Raw genomic sequence first — 23,019 nt, 5'->3', positions numbered from 1 at the left:
TGAAATACAGGGCGATTTATTCACTGTCCAAGGACATTACTTCTACGATGTCTTCAGATAAACTTGAAAATATTTGTCTTACCCAAAATTCCAGTTACATATCCATTTTCAGGATACTCTCTTCTGGGTGAGATAAACTCAACACTGGCAGGTATAGCAAGAAAACAAAAGACTCTGCCAAATATTGCTGCAGAGTGAGAACCACCAGCACAATGTGGAAATCCAGTGTAGGTAAAGATTCGCCCCAAATGTGTGATCAGAAATAAAACCTGTTAGGTGTCAATGTCACGAAGTTAAGTGTCCAAATGTTGTCTTTCTTCTGGTAATGGTTACTTTTTTTTTTTTTTTTTGAGATAAGGTTTAGCTTTTGTCACTCAGGCTGGAGTGCAATGGTACGATCTTGGCTCACTGCAACCTCCCCATCCCGGGTTCAAGCGATTCTCCTGCCTCAGCCTCCCAAGTAGTTGGGATTACAGGCACCCGCCACCACGTCCAGCTAATTTTTGTGTTTTTAGTAGAGATGGGGTTTCACTATGTTGGCCAGGCTGGTCTGGAACTCCTGACCTCAGGTGATCCACCTGCCTCAGCCTTCCAAAGTGCTGGGATTATAGGGGTGAGCCACTGCACCCGGGGTGGTTACTGTTTAAAAAAAAAAAGTCACCTGACTCAGACCCACTGAGCACTTGGAGAACATCTACAGGTAGAAAACAAATGTTACAAATATTTAAATATCCTGATGGTTTTGGAAGTCAAGGGGAGAGAGATCTTGCCTCTATCTACCACCCCACCCTCTCCACCAAGGTCACTATAAATACAAAGAGCATAGCTTGGGCTACAGGAAAGAAGGCATTCATATGTATAAATGTGTGTATATATACACTTTTTTTTTCTTTTTTAAGAGATTGGGTCTCCCTCTGCCACCCAGGCTGGAGCGCAGTGGTACGATCATAGCTCACTGCAGCCTCCAAAGGTGGGGCTGAAGTGATCCTCCTGCCTCAACCTCCCTAGTAGCTGGGATTACAGGTACACACCACCATGTGGCTAAGAAGGCATTCTAGCCCTGAGTGGTGGTGACACAGGTTATATACTTGATAGTATATACACACATATATATATGTATACACCCATATGTAAATATAACACAAAAAAGTATGTATTTCACTCTATGTATATATATTTACCATTTTAACCATTTTTAAGTGTACAATTCAATGGCATTAAATACATTGTTGTGCAACCAACATCACCATCCATCTCCAGGACTTTTTTGTCATCCCAAAGGGAAACTCCATAGCCATTAAACAACAATTTCTCATTTCCCCTTCCCTCCAGCCATGGGCAACCACCATGCTACTTTCTGACTCTATGAATTTGACTATTCTGGCTACCTCATGTAAGTGGAATTGTACTGTACTGGTCCTTTTATGTCTGTCTTATTTCACTTAGCATAATGTTTTTTAAGGTTCATCTATGTTGTAGTGTGTGTCAGAATTTGCTTCCTTTTTTAGGCTGAAAAATAAACGATTCACAATACATTTTTAAAAATAAAAGTAACATATTTGGCTCATTTATTTTTGCTCACCCTGACGTCATATTTTTCCTTGGATGCCTAGAGACAAACTACCACTGTATAAGGGCTAGAAACAAAACTGCCACTGTATAAGGGCAAATAAAAATGAAAAATAACAGGCTTAATTCCTCTGCTGAAAATAAAGAGACTTCTCAGCCTTCTCTCTTTTCCTTCAAAATTTCTTTCTCTGTCCTTTTCAAATGTATACAAATCTTTATAACGGTGAAATGAGCCTCTTGCCAGTATCACAACTCAGAAATGTATCCTCAAGGACTTGGGGGTCATCTTTTTGAAATGCAGACGTGGAGTTAGTGCCTGTATCTCCCAGTTCCTACAGGAGGGTAAGAGACTAACTTATTGGGCATGGGCGCCTTGCTCCAATTTGTAAAACTACCTCCTGCTATAAAGATATGCGAAGTTTGGCCAGGCGCGGTGGCTCACACCTGTAATCCCAGAACTTTGGGAGGCCGAGGCGGGCAGATGACGAGGTCAGGAGATCGAGACCATCCTGGCTAACACGGTGAAATCCTGTCTCTACTAAAAATACAAAAAAAATTAGCCGGGCGCGGTGGCGGGTGCCTGTAGTCCCAGCTATTCGGGAGGCTGAGGCAGGAGAATCCCTTGAACCCGGGAGGCGGAGCTTGCAGTGAGCTGAGATCACGCCACACGGCACTCCAGCCTGGGTGACAGAGCAAGACTCCGTCTCAAAAACAAAAAACAAACAAACAAACAAAAAGATATGCGAAGTTTGAAAAACAAACAACAACAACAAAAAGTTATGCGAAGTTTGTTTTGCTTCTGGATAAAGCCAACATGAGTGGTCTCCCCAATTACTGCTATTAAGTAAGGAGGAACTATGTTTGACAAAAGGTGTTGTCAAGTTCTGTTATTTGAAGACTAGTGATTGTTTATCTTGAGAACAGGTATGTAATGGTTGTCGTGGAGATTTTCTGGGTTAAGAAAATTTTTTTTTTCCTTAAAATTCGAACAAGTGTCTGTATTTTTTCCCTTTATTTAAGAAACGGCGGCGGTGGTGGTGGTGGAGGTGGGGGGGGGGTTCTCACTATCTTGCCCAGGTTGGTCTCAAACTCTTGTTCTCAAATGATGCTTCTACTTCGGCCTCCCAAAGTGTTAGGATTACAGGTGTGAGCCACTTGTGTCGGATTTTTTTTTTTTTTTTTGAAGGCAGGGTCTCGTTCTGTTGCCCAGGCTGGTGCAGTGGAGCGATCACAGCTGCCAGCCTCAAACTTTTGGGCTCAAGCGATCCTCGCACCTCGGTCGCCCCAGTAGCAGAGACCACAGGCACATGCCACTACTCCTGGCTAATTTTAAAATTTTTTGTAGAGATGGGGTCTGGCTACGTTGCTAAGGCTGGTCTTGAACTACTGGTTTCAAGTGATCCTCCCTTCTCGACCCCCTAAAGTGTTGGATTACAGGCGTGAGCCCACTGTGCCCGGCCTGCATTTAATTAGACACCTAAAATTTAGGGCGGTCAGTAGCACACTTAGCAGCATGTTACTTTTTATAAAAACAAAGACCAAATACCGCTTTTTTGAAAAAAAAAAAAAAAAAAAAGTATGCACCAGTTCTCCCCATGTCATTTCTTCTCTCTACCTCTCGTCTTTTGCAGCTAACATTACTGGCCAGGTCCGTAGCAGCAGAGTTCTCTGGGATCCCCGCCTCCGCCCTCCTCGCCCTCCTCCGCGCCGGCAGGTGAGGCCGCGCCTCGGGACTACAACTCCCAGCGTGCCCCGCGACGGGAGGGTCACGTGGGCGTCCGGAAACCCTAGCCGCAGCGCCAGAGGTGAGCTGGCGGCGGGGGAGGCGGGCAGAGGAGCCAGCTGACCCGGCGAGCGGAGCCGGGGCTGGAGAGCGGCGACTACTGCGGATTTCGGGTGCGTGAGCCGTGATGCGTGGGGCCGAAGACCTGCTGGGGCGGGGGCGGGTCCAATCCCAGGGGCTTCCCGGGTCGGGAGGGCGGTGGGGAGATGTAGGTGGCGGCCCCCCTTGGGTGGGGCGCCCAGGCAGGGTTGGCCGCTCGCTCCCTCCTTCTCCTCCCTGGGCCCGGGCCTGGGGTCCCGACGGTCACGGGGAGGCTGCGATGGGGAGGATGGGGAGGAGAAGGACCCCCGGGGGACCCTGCGGCCCGGCCTCGATCCATGCGGCGGCGGCGGCTTTTGTGCTCCTCGCCCGCCTGTCCTCCAGCCGTGGGTCTGGGAGATTCTGACCTGATCAGAAAAGGGCTTGTCGTTCGGACCAGGGGAGAGGGGATGCTTTTCAAGTAGGTGGGGAAGGAAGCTCTTTGGAAAGGATGTACAGAGGTCGGAGAAGAAGCGTGGTCTCAGTGGAGTGACTGGTTTTGTTTTCTGGTAACTAGCATGAACTCAATCAAGGAATTTAGTCAAATTATTCGTCATTCCCTCCTTATTCTTCGCAGAGTGTGTTCTGTTTATTCTCAGTTTTGACAGGAGATAATGGGAATGTGTCCCGGGAGTTTTTAGTGTTTTCTTGAAATGTAAGATGGTAGGCTATCTCGTGGTAACTCTTAATGAAAAGTTTATAGGGAGGAGTGGTTCCTGGGGTGATCAAAATCATTCAGTTGTTATCTTTTTGCCCACCGGTTTATTTCTACCTTTACACAAATTTATACATACATAAATATATATAATAGTTGTTGAAGGGAATGTCTTCAGTGCTTTGGTGCTTAAATGATTTCTTTTCAGTTTGTTTGATGTTTCTTGGATACTAGGCTGTATACTAAGAACTCCATATAAATTATCTCGTTTAATTAATACATGAGGAAATTGAGCTTCGGGTCGGGCGCGGTGTCTCATGCCTGTAATCCCAGCACTTTGGGAGGCCGAGGCCTGTGGATCCCTTGAGGTCACGAGTTCAAGACCAGCCTGGCCAACATGGTGAAACCCCGTCTCTACTAAAAATACAAAAATTAGCTGGGCGTGGTGGTGCATGCCTGTAATCCCACCTACTCAGGAGGCTGAGGCAGGAGAATTGCTTGAACCTGGGAGGCAGAGGTAGCAGTGAGCTGAGATCACACCACTGCACTCCAGCCTGGACGACAGAGCTAGACTCTTGTCTTTTTTTTTTGATACTGAGTTTTTGCTCTTGTCGCCCAGGCTGGAGTGCAGTGGCACCATCTCGGCTCACTGCAACCTCCGCCTCCCGGGTTCAAGTGATTCTCCTGCCTCAGCCTCCCAAGTAGCTGGGACTACAGGCGCCCGCCACCACGGCACCGGGCTAATTTTTGTATTTTTAGTAGAGATGGGGTTTCACCATATTGGCCATGATGGTCTGGATCTCCTGACCTCGTGGTCCGCCTGCCTCGGCCTCCCAAAGCGCTGGAATTACAGGCGTGAGCCACTGTGCCCGGCCTCAGACTCTGTCAAAAAAAAAAAAAAAAAAAAAAAAAAGAAATTGAGATTCAGAGAAGCTATTTAAGTGGAGGGTCTTAGATTCCATACCTGGCTTGTCTCTTGAATGACACCATTCTTCTATTAGTCTTTGATTTCCAGTCTCTGCCTAAGAAGGTGACCCGGAAACAACACTTTTATAAAAGTTAAGTCAACAGTGTCTTGCTGCTTTCTAGCTGTCAGGATCAATTGCCTTGTTCATTGTTTAAGGTTCTGATTTGTGCTCTGTTCATCAGTGTTAATGTCATGTCACTGCAGTGACCATTAACTTGATTATAAATCCTTTGTGTAGAAGAGGGAAAGATTTTTATCTTGAAAACTAGTTGTCTTTGGAACATGTCCAAAAACAGGGAGGAAGAATGTGGTTTTGGAAACCCTGGAATAAAATGAGAGATATTTACAGATAAATGCCAAGTATTTTATGCCTGTGGTAATGAGATAATTTAAGAAGAGAGAAAAATTACAGAAAGACAGATGAATTATGAATAAAAAGGATTTATGAGGTACAAGTAAATGGGTTCATATGAGATAATGTGGGATAAAAAAGATACTTGTGGCTGGGTACAGTGGCTCAGGCCCATAATCCTAGGGCTTTGGGAGGCTGAGGCAGGAGGATCTATCTCTTAAGGCCAGGAATTCAAGACCAGACTGGTTAATATAGCAAGACCCTGTCTCTACAAAAACTAAGAAAATTAGCCAGGTGTGATGGTGCCCACCTGTAGTCCCAGCAACTTTGGAGGCTGAGGCAGGAGGATTGCTTAAACCTAGGTAGGAGATTCAGGCTGCAGTGAACTATGATCACGCCACTGCACTCCAGCCTGGGTAACAGAGTAAGACCCTATCTCTGAAAAAAAAAAAAAAAAAAAAAAAAAGATAGTTGTATGAGTGGGAGCATTGAGATGCTAAACTGCAACATACACAATACTGTAAAAATGGCGAACTCAACTATCCATTTAATAATTTCCCACATTCTTCTTTACACTTTGAATACACATAATCTTTTTACTGTGCAGACATAAAAACTGAAGTCTGGGAGGTGAGTAATTGCCCATCTAATGCCCCTCTCCTTTGAGTGTGTAAGAGAACCGCTCTTACCAGTAAGATGTTTTTTTCCCCCTCCTTGGTATATACCTCTGAATTTAGGTGTGCTAGTTCTTTTATTTATTTATTTATTTATTATTTGAGATGGAGTCTTGCTCTGTTGCCCAGGTTGGAGAGCAGTAGGGAGATCTCGGTTCACTGCAACCTCTGCCTCCTGGGTTCAAGCAATTCTCCTGTTTCAGCCCCCGAGTAGCTGGGATTACAGGCACCCACCACCACACCTGGCCAATTTTTGTGTTTTTAGTAGAGACAGGGTTTCACCATATTCGCCAGGGTGGTCTAGAACTCCTGACCTCAAATGATCCACCTGCCTCAGCCTCCCAAAGTGCTGGGATTACAGGCGTGAGCCACCGCACCCAGCCTATTTTTATTTTTTTATAGCTCTTTTTTTTTTTTTTTTTTTTAAATTTGAGACAGAGTCTCACTCTGTCACCCCAGGCTGGAGTGCAGTGGCACCATCTCAGCTCACTGCAGCCTCTGCCTCCCAGATTCAAGCAATTCTCTGCCTCAGCCTCCCAAGTAGCTGGGATTATTGGCACCTGCCACCACGCCTGGCTAATTTTTATATTTTTAGTAGAGACAGGGTTTCACCATCTTGGCCAGGCTGGTCTTGAACTCCTGACCTTGTGATCCACCCGCCTCGGCCTCCCAAAGTGCTGAGATTACAGGCGTGAGCCACTGCACCCAGCCATATCTTTTGAGTTTTCTACCTTAGGCATATAATACCAGTTGAAAAGTAATGAAATAAAACAAAACCCAACCTTTGCAGTTTAGATATTGGCTCAGGCAGGCTCCTCCTCCATCTGTACAAACCCATCTGTCAGCCCTGTCCCTCCCCAGCCCTAAGTGTCCTATTTACCTGCAGAGGTTAGACAGGCTTTGAAGGCTGTGGCAAAGAATCTGTGTTTTTATCTCAGTCTTGGGAAGGCAGTAAAGGGTTTTAAGCAGAAGCTGTTGAGGTAGGCAGGTGGGAGATGCTGCTGGTGGTTTATCTTAGGGCGGTGGCAGTGAGGATGGAGAGAAGAGGGTGGCGGTGAAGAGGACCAGAACCAAGAGGCTGGGGAGTGAGCTTATCCATCTGGAGGTTGGGATTTGGGATATATTTTGGAGGTGAAAAGGACTGGATTTAGTAACGGGTTGGATGTAGAAGTTAAGGGAAAAGAAGTAAAGGCTACCTCATAGTTACCTTGGTTGACTGTAAGGAATGGCAGTACCTTTGCTGAGATGGTGAATACCAAGGGATGTCGCAGGTGATTAGCGACTATCTGGGCTGGTGAAGGTTACACGGACACCTTTCAGTGTCACTGGAGTATAGCTCCAGCCAGGACCTTCAGTTATCTTCCTGCTTAGATGCTGTCCACTGAGGGTTCCAAGTTGGGAAAGATAAACGGAGGGGAGAGGCTTCTCCATAAGGAGAGTTTCCCATACAGGCCACCAAAATGTTGCAGGTGATCAGTGACTATCTGGGCTGGTGGTGTAGGCGGTGAGAAGAATTTACCAAGACAGTTATAGGTATAGAAGGGCAGATTTATTAGAGAAGGTATGAGAGTATGTTTGCAAGGAAGCAACAGGCAGGTCAGCAAGAGAGGAGCTGACTGCAAGGAGATAAAGGCTTGCTGGAGATTTTATAGGATGGTGCTGTGTGCTGAAGAGGGCTTTGTGCAGTACAGATAACGATAAGGTTGCAGTGAGCTAACTTGTATTTTTCTATCAGCTGAGTGTCTGCTGATTACTGGGTGCAGGAAGATTGTGAGAAAGGCAGACTTACAGTTTATCTGCTTATTCTTTTTGGTTTTCCCTGATCCCACAGCCTGACTCCTTTTTCTCTAATTAGAACTCCACAGGGGAGGGATAGATTTGGAGGGAGAAATGAAGAGTTGTGTTTTATCTTACTGTTTATTTTTTTGAAATGGAGTCTCACTCTGTCACCCAGACTGGAGTGCAGTGGTCTGATCTCGGCTCACTGCAACCTCTGCCTCCCGGATTCAAGTGATTCCTCTGCCTCAGCCTCCCGAGTAGCTGGGATTACAAGGCACATGCCGCCACGATGGCTCATTTCTGTATTTTTAGTAGAGATGGAGTTTCACTATGTTGGCCAGGCTGGCCTCGAGCTCCTGATCTCAAGTGATCTTCCTGTCTTGGCCTCCCAAAGTGCTGGGATTACAGGCGTGAGCCACTGTGCCTGGCCTGAGAGTTCTGTTTCAGATTTTGGAGGGATATTAATTGGTCATTTGGATCCTGGAGGGTCTAAGTTAGAGCCATGAATCTGGGAATTGTTGACATAAAGGTATGATACCAGAGGAAGGAGGAGAGAACGATGTTGGAAGTTTAAAAAGAGAAGTGTGAAATCGCTGTCACAGGTTGAGAAAGCAAAATTACTGGGAAGTGTAGTAGGCTTGCTGGGCAGTGTTGCATGCTCTTTGAGGTTTGTGGTTTTGAATCTAAAAAGTGAAATCAGCCTGCTTGAGTGATTTTTCTGTGGCAAAACTCAGCTGCTTTGGTGCAGGGAAGGAGAAGGACGGAGACAAGGAAGGGCACTGTAGATTCTAAGTTGGCAAGGCAGGAAATGAGGACAGGAGGGGGATGGATAAGGGAAAAATGAGGCTACTGAATTGGGAGCCTTGTTGAGGTCAAATGACTGTTGAGGTGTGGTATATTCAAGTAAGTGATCTGCAAGGAAAGGAAGTAGGAGGTTTGAAATCTGGCTACCAGGCTTCAGCCTTGTGTGGGTTTTTATTGGGGGATGGAGGAGAAGGGTGGTGGTGAAGAGAACCGGAACTGAGAGGCCCGGGAGGGAGCTTATCCACCTGGCGGTGGGGATGGAGCTTGGGTGACCATGGCACGGGAGTGCGGGGGAGATCAGTCCCTGACATCTATGGGGAACCACAGGCTATAGAGCCCCAAGGTGTGAGTTTCAAAGAAGCTGGGGTCTTCAAGGAAGACAGCGGTCCAGAAACAACCTCGGGGAACAAAGAGAACATGGACCCCTTGTGTCCTTGAGGCATATAGGTTGGGGGAGAGAAGATTGCTCCTCTTGAAAGGCCTTAGGGGAAGTGAAGGTATCGGGAGCGCCCGGAGTCTTGTAAAGATATGGTGCCTGCTAACGATGTAACTAGGTTTCCGGAGAGCACGGATCTGGGGCTTGCTAACCGTGTATCTCTGTTTCCAGAGAGCATGGTCAAAAGGGCTGGGGGTGGGTGTGTGGGAAGGCTGGGCAGATGAGATGAATAGGGCAGAGTGGGTGTGTGGTAGCTTCATGTATGTCATCTCTTTTCCTGCTGACCACTCCCCTGCCTACTCTGCAGTAGACTTTTTTTTTTTTTTTAATGGTAAAGATTTATTAATTTTTGCACAGAAAAACAATAAACATTTTCTAAAAATACATACAAACAAAAAGATGCGTATCAAACATATTAGGAAGGTTACACATGGGAAGTCGGGGAATAGAAATGGGGGGTGGGAGTTAAAATAAGGTAGAGAGGGACTTTATGTGGATCAGCGATAATAACTCAATCCTCTATTTGACAAAGAAGAGGGAGAAGGAAGAGGAAGAAAAAGAAAGTGGGATAAAGGATCAGAAAGGGAGGAACATAGAAAAAATTAGAGTATGACTCCAGGGTAGACCTGTTTTGTTGTCACTGAGTTGGTTGGTTGGTTTGTCTGTTGTATTTTTCATGTTTCCCCAAGTTGGCCAGACTGGTCTCGAACTCCTAGCCCGAAGTGATCAACCCGCCTTGCCCCAGAGAGTGCCGGGACCACAGGCGTGAGCCACCACGTCCAGCCCCCACATTGCTTCTGGCCTCCTCTCCCAGACGTAGGTCCAGAGGCCCTCACTTCCCAGACGATGGTGGCCGGGCAGAGGCGCTCCTCACTTGCGATGGGCCGGCAGAGGCGCTCCTCACTTCCCAGACGATGGGTGGCCGGGGGCCTGGGGGGCCGAGGCGCTCCTCCTCACTTCCCAGACGATGGGTGGGGCGGGGCTGAGGGGGGGCGGAGGCGCTCCTCACTTCCCAGACGATGGGTGGCCGGGCTGAGGTGCTCCTCACTTCCCCCCCCCGAGGCGCTCCTCACTTCCCAGACGATGGGTGGCCCAGCCAGACGATGGGTGCGGCAGAGGCGCTCCTCACTTCCCAGACGGGGCAGTCGGGCAGAGGCGCTCCTCACTTCTTCCCGGACGGGGATTACAGGTGTGAGTCACCACACCCGACCTGGCTAATATTTTTGTATTTTTTGTAGAGATGGGGTTTTGCTGTGTTGCCCAGTCTGGTCTCAGACTCCTGAACTCCAGCAGTCCACCCGCCTCGGCCTCCTAAATTGCTAATATTATAGGCCTGTGAGCCGCTGTGCCCTACCAGTGACTATAGTTAATAACAATGTACTCTATTTTGAAAATTGCTAGGAGAGTAGATTTTAAGTTTTCTCACCACAAAAAATAAGTAGGTGAGGTAATGGATATATTAACTAGCTTGACTGAGCCATTCCACAATGTGCACATATTTTAAAACATGTTTTACATGACAAATATATACAATTGTATTTGTCAATTAAAAATACTGTAATGTTAAAATTCTTGTTGCTGACAACTGTTGGTTGATAATTGTGTATTCAGTATTCATTAATAGAGTCTACAACCATACCTGCATACCACCCTGAACATGGCCTGCCTTGTCTGACTTTGGAAGCTAAGTATGGTGGGGCCTGGTTAGTGCTTGGGTGGGACACTGCCTGGGAATACCGGGTGCTGTAGGCTTTAAAAAATAAAAATTCACCGATTGAGAAAATACTAAATGACAAGCTACAGTGAATTCAGAAACACTGAAATGAAATTTGGTTTTGAAATTTGGTTTTATTAATTATAACAGCATTTACACATACTTGAAAAATGTTACCCATTTGTTCAGTGTGTATTTAGAGTGGTAAAGAGAGTATTCTTCAAAAAGTAGGATGTGCTTCATGGACTCAGACTTGACAAAAACTCCTGTACACCCCAGGGTCTGAGCTCATGGATGATTGGAAATCACTGCTGCGATAGATAGGATACATGTGCAAGGTATTATTATTATTATTGTAATTGCATAGGACCAAATGTTATAGTATTCATTTTAAATGTCATCATGCACACAGCAGGTGAATGTTTAAAACTATTTTCCTGGGCAAGGTGGCTCACGCCTGTAGTCTCAGCACTTTGGAAGGCTGAGGCGGAAGGATTGCCCGAGGCCAGGAATTCAAGACCAGCCTGGACAACATGGCAAAACCCTGACTTAACATAAATACAAAAAATAAGCTGGATGTGGTGGCATGTGCGCCTGTATTCCCAAAGGATTGCTTGAGCCTGAGAGGTCAAGGCTGCAGTGAGCTGAGGTTGTGCCACTGCACTCCAGTCTGGGTGACAAAGTGAAACCTTGTCTAAATAAATAAATACATAAATAAATAAGGCCGGGCATGGTGGCTTACGCCTGTGATCCCAGCACATTGGGAAGCCACGGCGGGTGGATCATCTGGGGTTAGGAGTTCGAGACCAGCCTGGCCAACACGGTGAAACCCCGTCTCTACTAAAAATACAAAAATTAGCTAGGCATGATGGCGGGCGCCTGCAATCCCAGCTACTCGAGAGGCCGAGACGAGAATCTCTTGAACCTGGGAGACGGAGGTTGCAGTGAGCCGAGATCGTGCCACTGCATTCCAGCCTGGGCAACAGAGCCAGACTCTGTCTCAGAAATAAATAAATAAAAGAATAGAATAAAGCCTATTTTTCCAATGTGCTTATTAAGCCTTTTCTCCCCAATCATTGTAGCTTAGGAAAAGATGGTTTATTTAGAAACTAAATCCAAATGGCCTCAAATATCTTGGTAGTTATTTAAAGCTATTAATGTAACTGTACAGCCCTAGCTTATGCAGCTCTATTGCGAATGTACTGTAATTTCAATCTGTTGGAGCATTTATTTTTGGAGTTATGATTTTACACGATACGTTATTGAATTTCATATCCCATGCCCTTTCCTGGAGTACATACTACAGTGTTTTGAGGTGGGAAGGTGTCCAGTTCAAAAAGCTACGATTCATAGAGAATGATTAAAGTTTTGAGTTTTTCCACTTGGGTTTCATGTTTAATTTTCAGGATGGAAGTAAATTTAGTCATAACACTAGTAGTTCTTGTTTTTGTAACTTCCTGGAATTACAGACAGGAAGTTTATTTACATTTTGTGAGTGAAATTTTATAGTCCTACTCTGCATGTGATTTTATTAACATTTTCCAAGAAGAATGACTTTAAAATGAAATTAGCTAAATTCTACTGATTTGGAATTAATCCTTGGCAGATCAGTGGCTAATATAATTATCTGAATATGTCACATATATTGTTACTTTTAGCCTTACAACTCTCAAATGAAATAAGCCATTTTATGGATGACCACTTGTGATTTATAGAGCATGACTTGTCCCAGGGGCTAACAGCTAGTAAGGAAAACAACTGTCATGTGTACATAATTGTAACCACCTCAACTTTGTTTCTTTTATCTACAAGTTGCAAGAATGGCCTTTCTGCTAGGTCTCTTAGCCTCTAAGGTTTGGGTGTATCTATTGAGCTGTGGCTAGTGAAAATAAGTAGTGTAACAGTTCCAGTGAACATAGATCTGAGAGCCAAGCCCTGTGATTCTTTCTTGAGTATTGGGTGCTCTTGAATGTGTTCCCTACCTTGACTACTGTTGTAGATTTATCATACAAGCCATTTTGTGGATTTTTTCCCTTGAATATGAGGATAAATTACATTACTTTTTTTGGTGCGGCAGGGGGCAGGCAAGGTCTCACCCTGTGGTACAGGCTGGAGTGCAATGGTGCGATCATAGCTCCCTGCCTCCTTGAACCCCTGGGCTCAAGCGATCCTCCTGCCTTAGCCACCTGAGTAGCTGGGACCACAGACATGAGCCACCACGCTTGGCTATTTTTTTTTTTTTTTTAAGTTTTTGTAGAGATGGAGTCTCACTATGTTGCCCAGGCTGTTCTCAAACTCTTGGGCTTAAGTGTTCCTCCCACCTTGGCCTACCAAAGTGTGGGGATTACAGGCATAAGCCAACATGCCCGGCCTAAAATATAGTACTTTTCTAATGCTGTGGGTGTTTCCCTTCCATTATAAAAATTATATAGATGTTTATTATAGGTTTTTTAAGAAAGTATATAGAAGAAAATTAAAATTATCCATCATTTCACTACCCAGAGAGAACTACTATATTCCCTATTTATTTGTAAGTATTATGTAAACACAGTTGAGTTAATTAGATTTAACTGGCTCCCACTTTTTTTCACTTGACATTTTCTCACGTCATTAAAAAGTCTTCATGGCAAATGATTATAAATGATTCAGCCATTCAGACATACCATAATTTATTTAATTATTCCCCTATTATTGTATATTTAGATTGGTTCTGCAGACTCATAACTGGAGACATTAAGTTTAGCTGCTTACTTTATGCTTAATTGTTCTTGGATATCAGAGCATGGGTGCAGTTTTTAGAGAGTACAGTCAAATGAAAAGTCACTGTGGCCGGGCACAGTGGCTTATGCCTGTAATCCCAGCACTTTTGCAGGCCTAGGTGGGCAGATCACTTTGAGCTCAGGAATTTGAGACCAGCCTGGGCAACATGATGAAACCATGTTTTTACAAAAAATACAAACATTAGCCAGGCATGGTGGCTTATGCTTATAGTCCCAGCTACTTGGGAGGCTGAAGCTGGAGAATCGCTTGAGCCTGGGAAGCAGAGGTTGCAGTGAGTTGAGATCATGCCACTGTACTCCAGCCTGGGCGACAGAGTGAGACCCTGTCTCAAAAAAAAAAAAAGCTGCCGAAAGTAGTGGAAGGAGATGGCAAGGGGTGGCCCGACCTCTTTCTCTGTTTCTTTGACACAAATTTTTTCATTTTGGGGGGATACTGGGGGGCAGACAGGGGTTAGGCAGCTTGCCCAGAGCCTTGCAGTAGGACTTCACCTCAAGGCAATAGAAGATCATTTAGAACGTTGTATTTAATCATTTTGTTTTGTTTTGTTTTGCTTAGAGTCAGGGGTCTCACTTTGTTGCCCAGGGTCGACTGCAGTGGCGTGATCATAGCTCCCTGTAACCTCGAACTCCTGGACTCAAGGGATCTTCATGTCTCAGCCTCTCCAATAGCTGGGGTACTACAGGTGTGAGCCATTGTGCCCAGCTCCTTCTTTCTTTTAATATTAAAAATCTCCTCCAACACTTTGTGAAAAATACTTTTGTTTATAGGCCTAAACGCATCTGTATTTTTTAAGGAATAGATCCCTGGAAATTCTTTTTTTTTTTTTTTTTGAGACGGAGTCATTCTCTGTCCCCCAGGCTGGAGTGCAGTGGCGCGATCTCGGCTCACTGCAAGCTCCACCTCCTGGGTTCATGCCATTCTCCTGCCTCAGCCTCTCCGAGTAGCTGGGACTACAGGCGCCCGCCACGACGCCCGGCTAATTTTTTTGTATTTTTAGTAGAGACGGGGTTTCACCGTGTTAGCCGGGATGGTCTCGATCTCCTGACCTCGTGATCCGCCCGCCTCAGCCTCCCAAAGTGCTGGGATTACAGGCTTGAGTCACTGTGCCTGGCCCGTTTATTTATTTATTTATTTATATTATTATTATACTTTAGGTTTTAGGGTACATGTACACAATGTGCAGGTTTGTTACATATGTATCCATGTGCCATGTTGGTGTCCTGCACCCATTAACTCGTCATTTAGCATTAGGTATATGTCCTAATGCTGTCCCTCCCCCCTCCCCCAACCCCACAACAGTCCCCGGAGTGTGATGTTCCCCTTCCCGTGTCCATGAGTTCTCATTGTTCAATTCCCACCTATGAGTAAGAACATGCGGTGTTTGGTTTTTTGTCCTTGCGATAGTTTACTGAGAATGATGTTTTCCAGTTTCATCCATGTCCCTCCAAAGGACATGAACTCATCATTTTTTATGGCTGCATAGTATTCCGTGGTGTATATGTGCCACATTTTCTTAATCCAGTCTATCGTTGTTGGACATTTGGGTTGGTTCCAAGTCTTTGCTATTGTGAATAGTGCCGCAATAAACATACGTGTGCATGTGTCTTTATAGCAGCATGATTTATAGTCCTTTGGGTATATACCCAGTAATGGGATGGCTGGGTCAAATGGTATTTCTAGTTCTAGATCCCTGAGGAATCGCCACACTGACTTCCACAATGGTTGAACTAGTTTACAGTCCCACCAACAGTGTAAAAGTGTTCCTGTTTCTCCACATCCTCTCCAGCACCTGTTGTTTCCTGATTTTTTTAATGATGGCCATTCTAACTGGTGTGAGATGGTATGTCACTGTGGTTTTGATTTGCATTTCTCTGATGGCCAGTGATGATGAGCATTTCTTCATGTGTTTTTTGGCTGCATAAATGTCTTCTTTTGAGAAGTGTCTGTTCATGCCCGTTTTTTTTTTTTTTAAGTGAAAGCAAGCTTATTAAAAAATAAAGGAATAAAAGGGCAGCTACTGCATAGAGAGAGGAGCCCAGAAATTGAATTTTTATGTCAAACACTCTTGATGAACATGGCTAGATTGTCCTCCTATAATATTATATACTAATTTTTACTTCTTTCAGTAGCATATGGGAGTTCAGAAACCATTATACCCTGAGCTGCATTGAGCACAATCTTTTTTAACTGTCCAAATGCTTTCTTGCCTTAATTACATTTCTAATATTACTAGTGGGATTGAACTTTTATTTCTCAAGTTTAATAGCCATTTCATTTCTTCTGAGTTGTCTGTTTATTTCCTTTGCTCATTTTTTCTATAAGAATGAGGGATTTTCTTATCAGGTTGTATGAGCTCTTTCTATTAAGATATAATCTCTTGTCCAGGATTTTTTTTTAAGGACTACCTAATAGCTTTAACATAATTATTAATCCAGTTTTCTAGTGTCAACTAGGCCATGAGATTTTTTTCCCACAAGGCCTGATTATATGGTGACTATAAATCTAAATAATTCAGCTTTTGGATAATCTGCCTATGTTTAATAATGTCCATAATGTGTTTTGTCTTTCCAGAAAGAAGAAATGATGTAAATCACTCACTATCCAAACTTTAAGGTCAAAAGTGAGAAGGAAGGTCAGGAAGAACATGGCCTGGCCAAATGTTTTTCAAAGAGCGTCTCTGCTGTCCCAGTTCAGCCATCATCATGTTGTAGTGTTCCTGCTCACTTTCTTCAGGTAAGCATGTCGCTAAAGCTGCTCTCCTGCTTTTTTTCTTTTTTTTCTTTTGAGGGAGATATTGCATGGCAAGTGTCAAATGCACTGATGGGCATACACTTATAATGTTAGTTATTCCTTCTGCTGTAGTCTTGATAGCTCTAATATAGTAGTTCTGGAGGGCTATTTGGCCTTCCAGAGGACGTTTGGCAGTGTCTAAGATCGTTTTGGTTGTCGTGAGGAGGGAGGGATGCTACTTGTAGTTAGTGGTGGAGACCAGGGATGCTACTAAACGTCCTCCCATGCACAGCACAGCTCTCCACAACAAAGAACGTTTCGCCTGCAAATGTCAATAGTGTGGAGGCAGAGAAGCCCTGATCTATTTTTTTTTATTTTGTACTTTTTTTTTTTTTTTAAACATATCTCGCTTCTTTTTTTTTTTTTTTTTTGAGACGGAGTATCACTTTGTCGCCCAGGCTGGAATGCAGTGGCATGACCTCAGCTCACTGCAACCTCCGCCTCCTGGGTTCAAGCTATTCTCCTGCCTCAGCCTCCCGAGTAGCTGGGATTACAGGTGCGTGTCACCATGCCCGGCTACTAAATAGAGATGGTTTCACTGCGTTAGCCAGGATAGTCTCGATATCCTGACTTCGTAATCTTACCGCCTAGGCCTCCCAAAGTGCTGGGATTACAGGCGTTTCTTTTCATCACCCTGTTTGGAGAGAGAAGTCCTCTATTTGTTAAAACCAGGAGCTGGAGAACAAAGGTGATCTTAAGCAGTTCTCTTAGTAACATAGCATACATCAGGCCATTGGGTGCTAGAGGCATGCTATAAGTGACCTTGTTACTCAGCTTTTTTTGACATTTCTGCTGAGTAGATTTTGTTTACTAATCTTTATGAAAGGCACCAGAAATAATGATTATTTATTTATTTATTTATTTGAGATGGGATCTCACCCTGTCACCCAGTGGTGTGATCACGGTTCACTGCAGCCTCGAACTCCTGGGATCAAATGATCTACCCGCCTCAGCCTCTTGAGTAGCTGGGACCACAAGCATGAGCCACCATGCCTGGCTTATTATTTTTTTTTTATTATTATTATTTGTAGAGATGAAGTCTTCTTATGTTGCCTAGGCTGGTCTCGAACTCCTGGGCTCAAGCAATCCTCCCACCTCCGCCTCCCAAAGTGCTGGGATTATAGGCGTGAGCTACCATGCTTGGCTCATCCTTTTTTTTTTTTTTAAAGAGAAGAATTCTTGGCCAGGCACGGTGGCTCACACCTGTAATTCCAGCACTTTGGGAGGCCCAGGCGGGTGGATCACCTGAGGTCAGGAGTTCGAGACCAACCTGGCCAACATGGTGAAACCCCATCTCTCCTAAAAATACAAAAATCATCTGGGCGTGGTGGCACGTGCCTGTAATCCCAGCTACTCGGGAGGCTGAGGCAGAAGAATTGGCTTTGAATCCGGGAGGCTGAGTTTGCAGTGAACTGAGATCACAGCACTGCACTCCAGCCTGGGCAACAGAGTGAAACTCTGTCTCAGAAAAAAAAAAAAAAAAAAGAAGAAGAATTCTAAAATTGTTCAGTGTCATGCCTGTAATCCCAGCAATTTGGGAGGCCAGGTGATGGGAGGATCACTTGAGCCCAGGAGTTTGAGACCATCCTGGGCAACATAGCAAGACTCTGTCTCTACAAAAAATACAGAAATTTTGCAGCCTGAGTAGCCTGAGTAGCTAAGATTACAGGTGCACTGGGTGTGATAGAGTGCCCCTGTAATCCCAGCTACTCGGGCTGGGATAGGAGGCTCGCTTGAGCCTAGGAGGTCAAGCCTAGTGAGCTATGATCATAACTGCACTCAGCTTGAGTGACAGAGTGAGATCCTGTCTCAAAAAATAAAAATAAATAAAATTGAGAGAGCCTCTCTGAATCTATTTTCGTTCAGGTGGCTGCCCACCAAATAAAATAAAATACAATTGAATAAAAGAAATGAGCCTATACCTGTGATTTTATGGAATGCTGTTTCTCTTTGCTATTCATTCATCTGTATTCTCTCTATTTTGTAGTTATTCGTTGCTCCATGCTTCACGAAAAACATTTAGCAATGTCAAAGTCAGTATCTCTGAGCAGTGGACCCCAAGTGCTTTTAACACGTCAATTGAGCTGCCTGTGGAGGTAAGCAGATCAAAGTGCTGGGATGGATCGAAGAAGGAGACCCTGCCCACCCCTAGATTCTTCTTAAGCTCTTTTTTGCATCTTTTACTTGCCTAGGACTCTGAAATGGCTCACTGTTTCCTGTCACATAAGAGCCAAACTATTCTACTAATTTCAAAGCCTGCTCCGACTCAGTCCCATTTTACCTCTCCAGCTGGCTTGTTTCTGTTGAGAAATCACACCTTTTGACAAGGCTGTTTTTTGACTGGCTTTCGTTAGTGCTGTGCTCGTTTCTGTCTTTGAGATTTTGCACATTATCTTTTATGTGCTCTTTTGCCCTTTTCCACCTATCTAAAGTTTGCCTTTCTCTTTGTGTCAAGGTAAAATATCACTTTTTTTTTTTTTTTTTTTTAAAAAAAAAAACGGAGTATCTTTCTGTTGCCCAGGCTGGAGTGCAGTGGAACGATCTCAGAAAACATCTCTGCAACCTCCACCTTCTGGGCTCAAGCGATCCTCCCACCTTAGCCCCCTGAGTAGCTGGGACTACAGTCGCGCACCACCATGCCCAGCTAATCTTTTTTTTTTTTTTTTTTTGAGACGGAGTCTCGCCCTGTCGCCCAGGCTGGAGTGCAGTGGCGCAATCTCGGCTCACTGCAAGCTCCGCCTCCCGGGTTCACGCCATTCTCCTGCCTCAGCCTCTCCGAGTAGCTGGGACTACAGGCGCCCGCCACCACGCCCGGCTAATTTTTTTGTATTTTTAGTAGAGACAGGGTTTCACCGTGGTCTCGATCTCCTGACCTCGTGATCTGCCCGCCTCGGCCTCCCAAAGTGCTGGGATTACAAGCGTGAGCCACCGTGCCCGGCCATCTTTTTTTTTTTTTGTAGAGATTGGGTTTCACCATGTTGCCCAGGCTGGTTTTGAACTCATGAGCTCAAGCAATCCACCCACCTTGGCCTCCCAAAGTGCTGGGATTATAATGTGAGCCATCACGCCCAAGTAAAATGCCACGTTTTCTATCAAGTTTTTTCCCAACTTCTGATTTTTCCCTTCACTAAACTCTTGTACACTGTGTCTTGCATATTGTAATGTCTTGGTATTTCAATATTTTCTAATGTTTTTTTTTTTTCTTTTCTTGAGACAGAGTCTCGCTCTGTCACCCAGGCTGGGGGGCAGTGGTGCAATCTCGGCTCACTGCAAGCTCTGCCTCCCGGGTTCACACCATTTTCCCGTCTCAGCCTCCTGAGTAGCTGGGACTACAGGTGCCCGCCACCATGCTTGGCTAATTTTTTTTTTGTATTTTTAGTAGAGACGGGGTTTCACCATGTTAGCCAGGATGGTCTCGATCTCCTGATCTCATGATCTTCTTGCCTCGGCCTCCCCAAGTATGGGGATTACAGGCATGAGCCACCACGCCCAGCCTGTTTTTTTTAATTTAAATTTTTTTGTAGAGACAGGGTCTTGCCGTGTTTCCTAGGCTGGTTTCGAACTCCTGGGCTCAAGCAATCTTCCTTCCTTGGCTTCCCAAAGTTTTAGGATTACAGATATGAGCCACTGTGCCCAGCCTGTTTCATTTGTTTGTATCTTGTTTACGTGCCTTGAAGTCAGGCGCAACCTTGGCTTACTGCAACCTCCACCTCCTGGGATCAAGCGATTCTCCTGCCTCAGCCTCCTGAGTAGCTGGGACTACAGGCGCATGCCACCACACCCAGCTAATTTTTGTATTTTTTAGTAGAGACAGGGTTTCACCATGTTGGCCAGGATGGTCTTGATCTCTTGACCTCGTGATCCTCCCACCTCGCTTCCCAAAGTGCTGGGATTACAGGTGTGAGCCACCGCGCCCGGCCCAGAATAATAAATCTTAAAGATGGAAGTGGTCTTAGAGAGATCACATACCCTGACCTCCCAGATTGGAATCTTTCTTTGTCATTCTTGGAAGATAATCATCCAGCTTCTGCTTCAGTAGTTCCCGGCAGAAGAAACTCACTGTTGTGTGAGGTGGACGCTTACATTTTTATTCAACTTTTGGAGAAAATTCCTCCCTGTCTCCCTAAGTTTCTGTTTAGGCAAAACATTCCTGGCTCCTTCAGCTGTAGTTTAGTGACACTGAGCACTAATTGTGGGATTTCAGGTACAGCCTGAACAATATACAGAAAAATAGGATTTCATTTAGGCACTAGATTTCTGGTTGTACTGCCTAAGGCTGCCTTTATTTTTAAGGCAACTGGGTTGGGGGTTCCCAAGACCACCCCCAGTTTGGTGATTAACTAGGAAGACTCAACATAGAGTACGTGTGGCTGTCATTTATTCCAGTGAGAGGATACCAGGTAAACTCAGCAAAAGGAAGAGGCCGGCCTGGTGTGAGGCCAGGCCAAGCTTCCCAGAGGCCTCTCTCATTAATTTTAAATAAAAAAATTTTTTTTTTAAATTATTTTTTTAAGAGATGGGGCTCTTGCTATGTTGCCCAGGCCGTACTTGAACTCTTGGGCTCAAACAATCCTCCTTCCTCAGCCTCCTGAGTAGCTGGGACTACAGGTGTATGCCACCGTGGCCAGCTAAAAAAATATTTTGCTTATATATTTTTAAAAGTTAAAAAATTAAACAGAAAAACATTTCTTAAGTGCTCTAAATAGCATCCTAAAAAGTACTTTTTATAGCTTTCATTTTTATGCATAGCTCTGGGTGTTTTACAAAAAGAGTTCAGCAGACACAGTCTCTGTTACCTTTAGAACTTATAATGGATTCACTGACATGGACAAACATTGGAAGTGGTGAGTAAACATAATAACATAAAATCTATGTCTATAGATAATAATCATTAGATCTTACATTTGAGAACAACTCAGCTAAAAACTGTAATAAAAATTTGTACAGTTCTTACATGAGAATAGTGCTAGAGAATCTAAAATTATCTCCAGGAGAAGGAAGGAGAATTTAAAGTGTCTTGGGCCAGGTGCGATGGCTCAGGCCTGTAATCCCACCACTTTTGGAGGCCTAGGCAGGAGGATTGCTTGAGCCCAGGAGTTTGAGACTAGTCTGGGCAACATAGAGAGACCACCGTCTCTACAAAAATGAAAAAACAAAACAAAACAAAACAAAAAACAGCACTTTGGGAGGCTGAGGCGGGCAGATCACTTGAGGTCAGGAGTTCGAGACCAGCCTGGCCGACATGGCGACACTCCATCTCTACTAAAAATACAAAAATTAGCTGGGTATGGTGGTGCATGCCTGTAGTCCCAGCTTCTTGGGAGGCTGAGGCAGGAGAATGGCTTGAACCTAGGAGGTGGAGTTTGCAGTGAGCCGAGATTGTGCCATTGCACTCCAGCCTGGGTGACAGAGTGAGACTCTGTCTCAAAAAAAAAAAAAAAAAAAAAATTAGCTGGGTGTGGTGGCACATACCTGTACTCCCAGCTGCTTAGGAGGCTGAGGTGGGAGGATCATTTGGTCTCTGGAGGTCAAGCCTGCAGTGAGCCATGTTTGTGCCACTGCACTCCAGCCTGGTGACAGAGCAAGACCTTGTCTCAAAAAGTGTCTTTGGACATTCCATCTCAACCTTATGCACAGCTACTTGGTAGATTCCCACATAAACGTGTTCCACTCGCATTATGCAAAGAACCTCATGCATAAGTTGGCCTGTCATCCATCCTCTGCTCACCACTTTGAGGAAGCCCTTCCATGTTAGTGAGCCTCCCCTGCCCCTGTGCATATAGCCCTTATTCTGTTATAAACATTCTCACCTGGGAAACTCACACAGGGAACTTTAGTGTGTGCACAGGAAGTACCTCAACATCGAGCAAGTGTAGTAGCTTATATAGTCCCCCAGCACAATAGAAGAAAACCCTGCAGTACATTCAGGCCGATAAGTTCACATCAAACGTACGCTCAGACCAGGTTGAATCACATTTAGCATGTGGACTTAGTTGTGTTGGTGACTTTCATTAAACATTGGATGGTTCACTGTGAATACTTGGAACATTTCTAACCAAGTAGTATTAGTCATACTGATCTGAGCTATGTTATTGTTGTTAACTTTCTTCTCTAGGCTTTTTTCTGTTACCCTGTTTCCCGAATCTGTTTGTTGGTCCTACTTTGTTCTTTTAGTTTTTGGTTTCGTTTTGTTTTCCATTTAAGTCAACAGTCAAAAAGTATATTTCAACTGAATTCTGGCAGTGAAGCAGAAAAAAGCTGTTTAAAATCTGTTAATTCTTTTTTTTTTTTTTTTTTTCTTTGAGACAGAGTCTTGCTCTGTCGCCCAGGCTGGAGTGCAGTGGTGCGATCTTGGCTCACTGCAAGCCCCGCCTTCTGGGTTCACACCATTCTCCTGCCTCAGCCTCCCGAGTAGCTGGGACTACAGGCGCCCGCCACCACGCCCGGCTAATTTTTTGTATTTTTAGTAGAGACGGGGTTTCACCGTGGTCTCGATCTCCTGACCTCGTGATCCGCCCGCCTCGGCCTCCCAAAGTGCTGGGATTACAGGCGTGAGCCACCGCACCCAGCCTAAATCTGTTATTTCTTGCGAAAGCCACACCTTCAGGGAGTTTTTGGTAACCTCTTGGAGGAGTAA

At 44.8% G+C, this 23,019-nt stretch overlaps 1 protein-coding gene across 2 annotated transcripts in view; it reads left to right on the top strand.

Annotated features, from left to right (window-relative positions):
• The first annotated feature begins 3,332 nt into the window (after positions 1-3,332).
• Positions 3,333-23,019, top strand: part of SLC37A3 (solute carrier family 37 member 3) — a 59,746-nt gene continuing 40,059 nt past the window's right edge. For both annotated transcript variants that reach the window (XM_030826002.1, XM_030826001.1), the window contains exons 1-3: positions 3,333-3,465; positions 16,164-16,325; positions 18,370-18,478. In XM_030826002.1, the coding sequence (XP_030681862.1) occupies positions 16,237-16,325; positions 18,370-18,478 (198 nt within the window). In that variant the 5' untranslated portion in view covers positions 3,333-3,465; positions 16,164-16,236. The remainder of the gene's footprint in view (positions 3,466-16,163; positions 16,326-18,369; positions 18,479-23,019) is intronic.

The sequence above is a fragment of the Nomascus leucogenys genome, chromosome 13 (assembly GCF_006542625.1).
Source record: "Nomascus leucogenys isolate Asia chromosome 13, Asia_NLE_v1, whole genome shotgun sequence".
Lineage (NCBI taxonomy): Eukaryota > Metazoa > Chordata > Mammalia > Primates > Hylobatidae > Nomascus > Nomascus leucogenys.
This window is presented reverse-complemented; position numbering and strand designations above follow the sequence as displayed.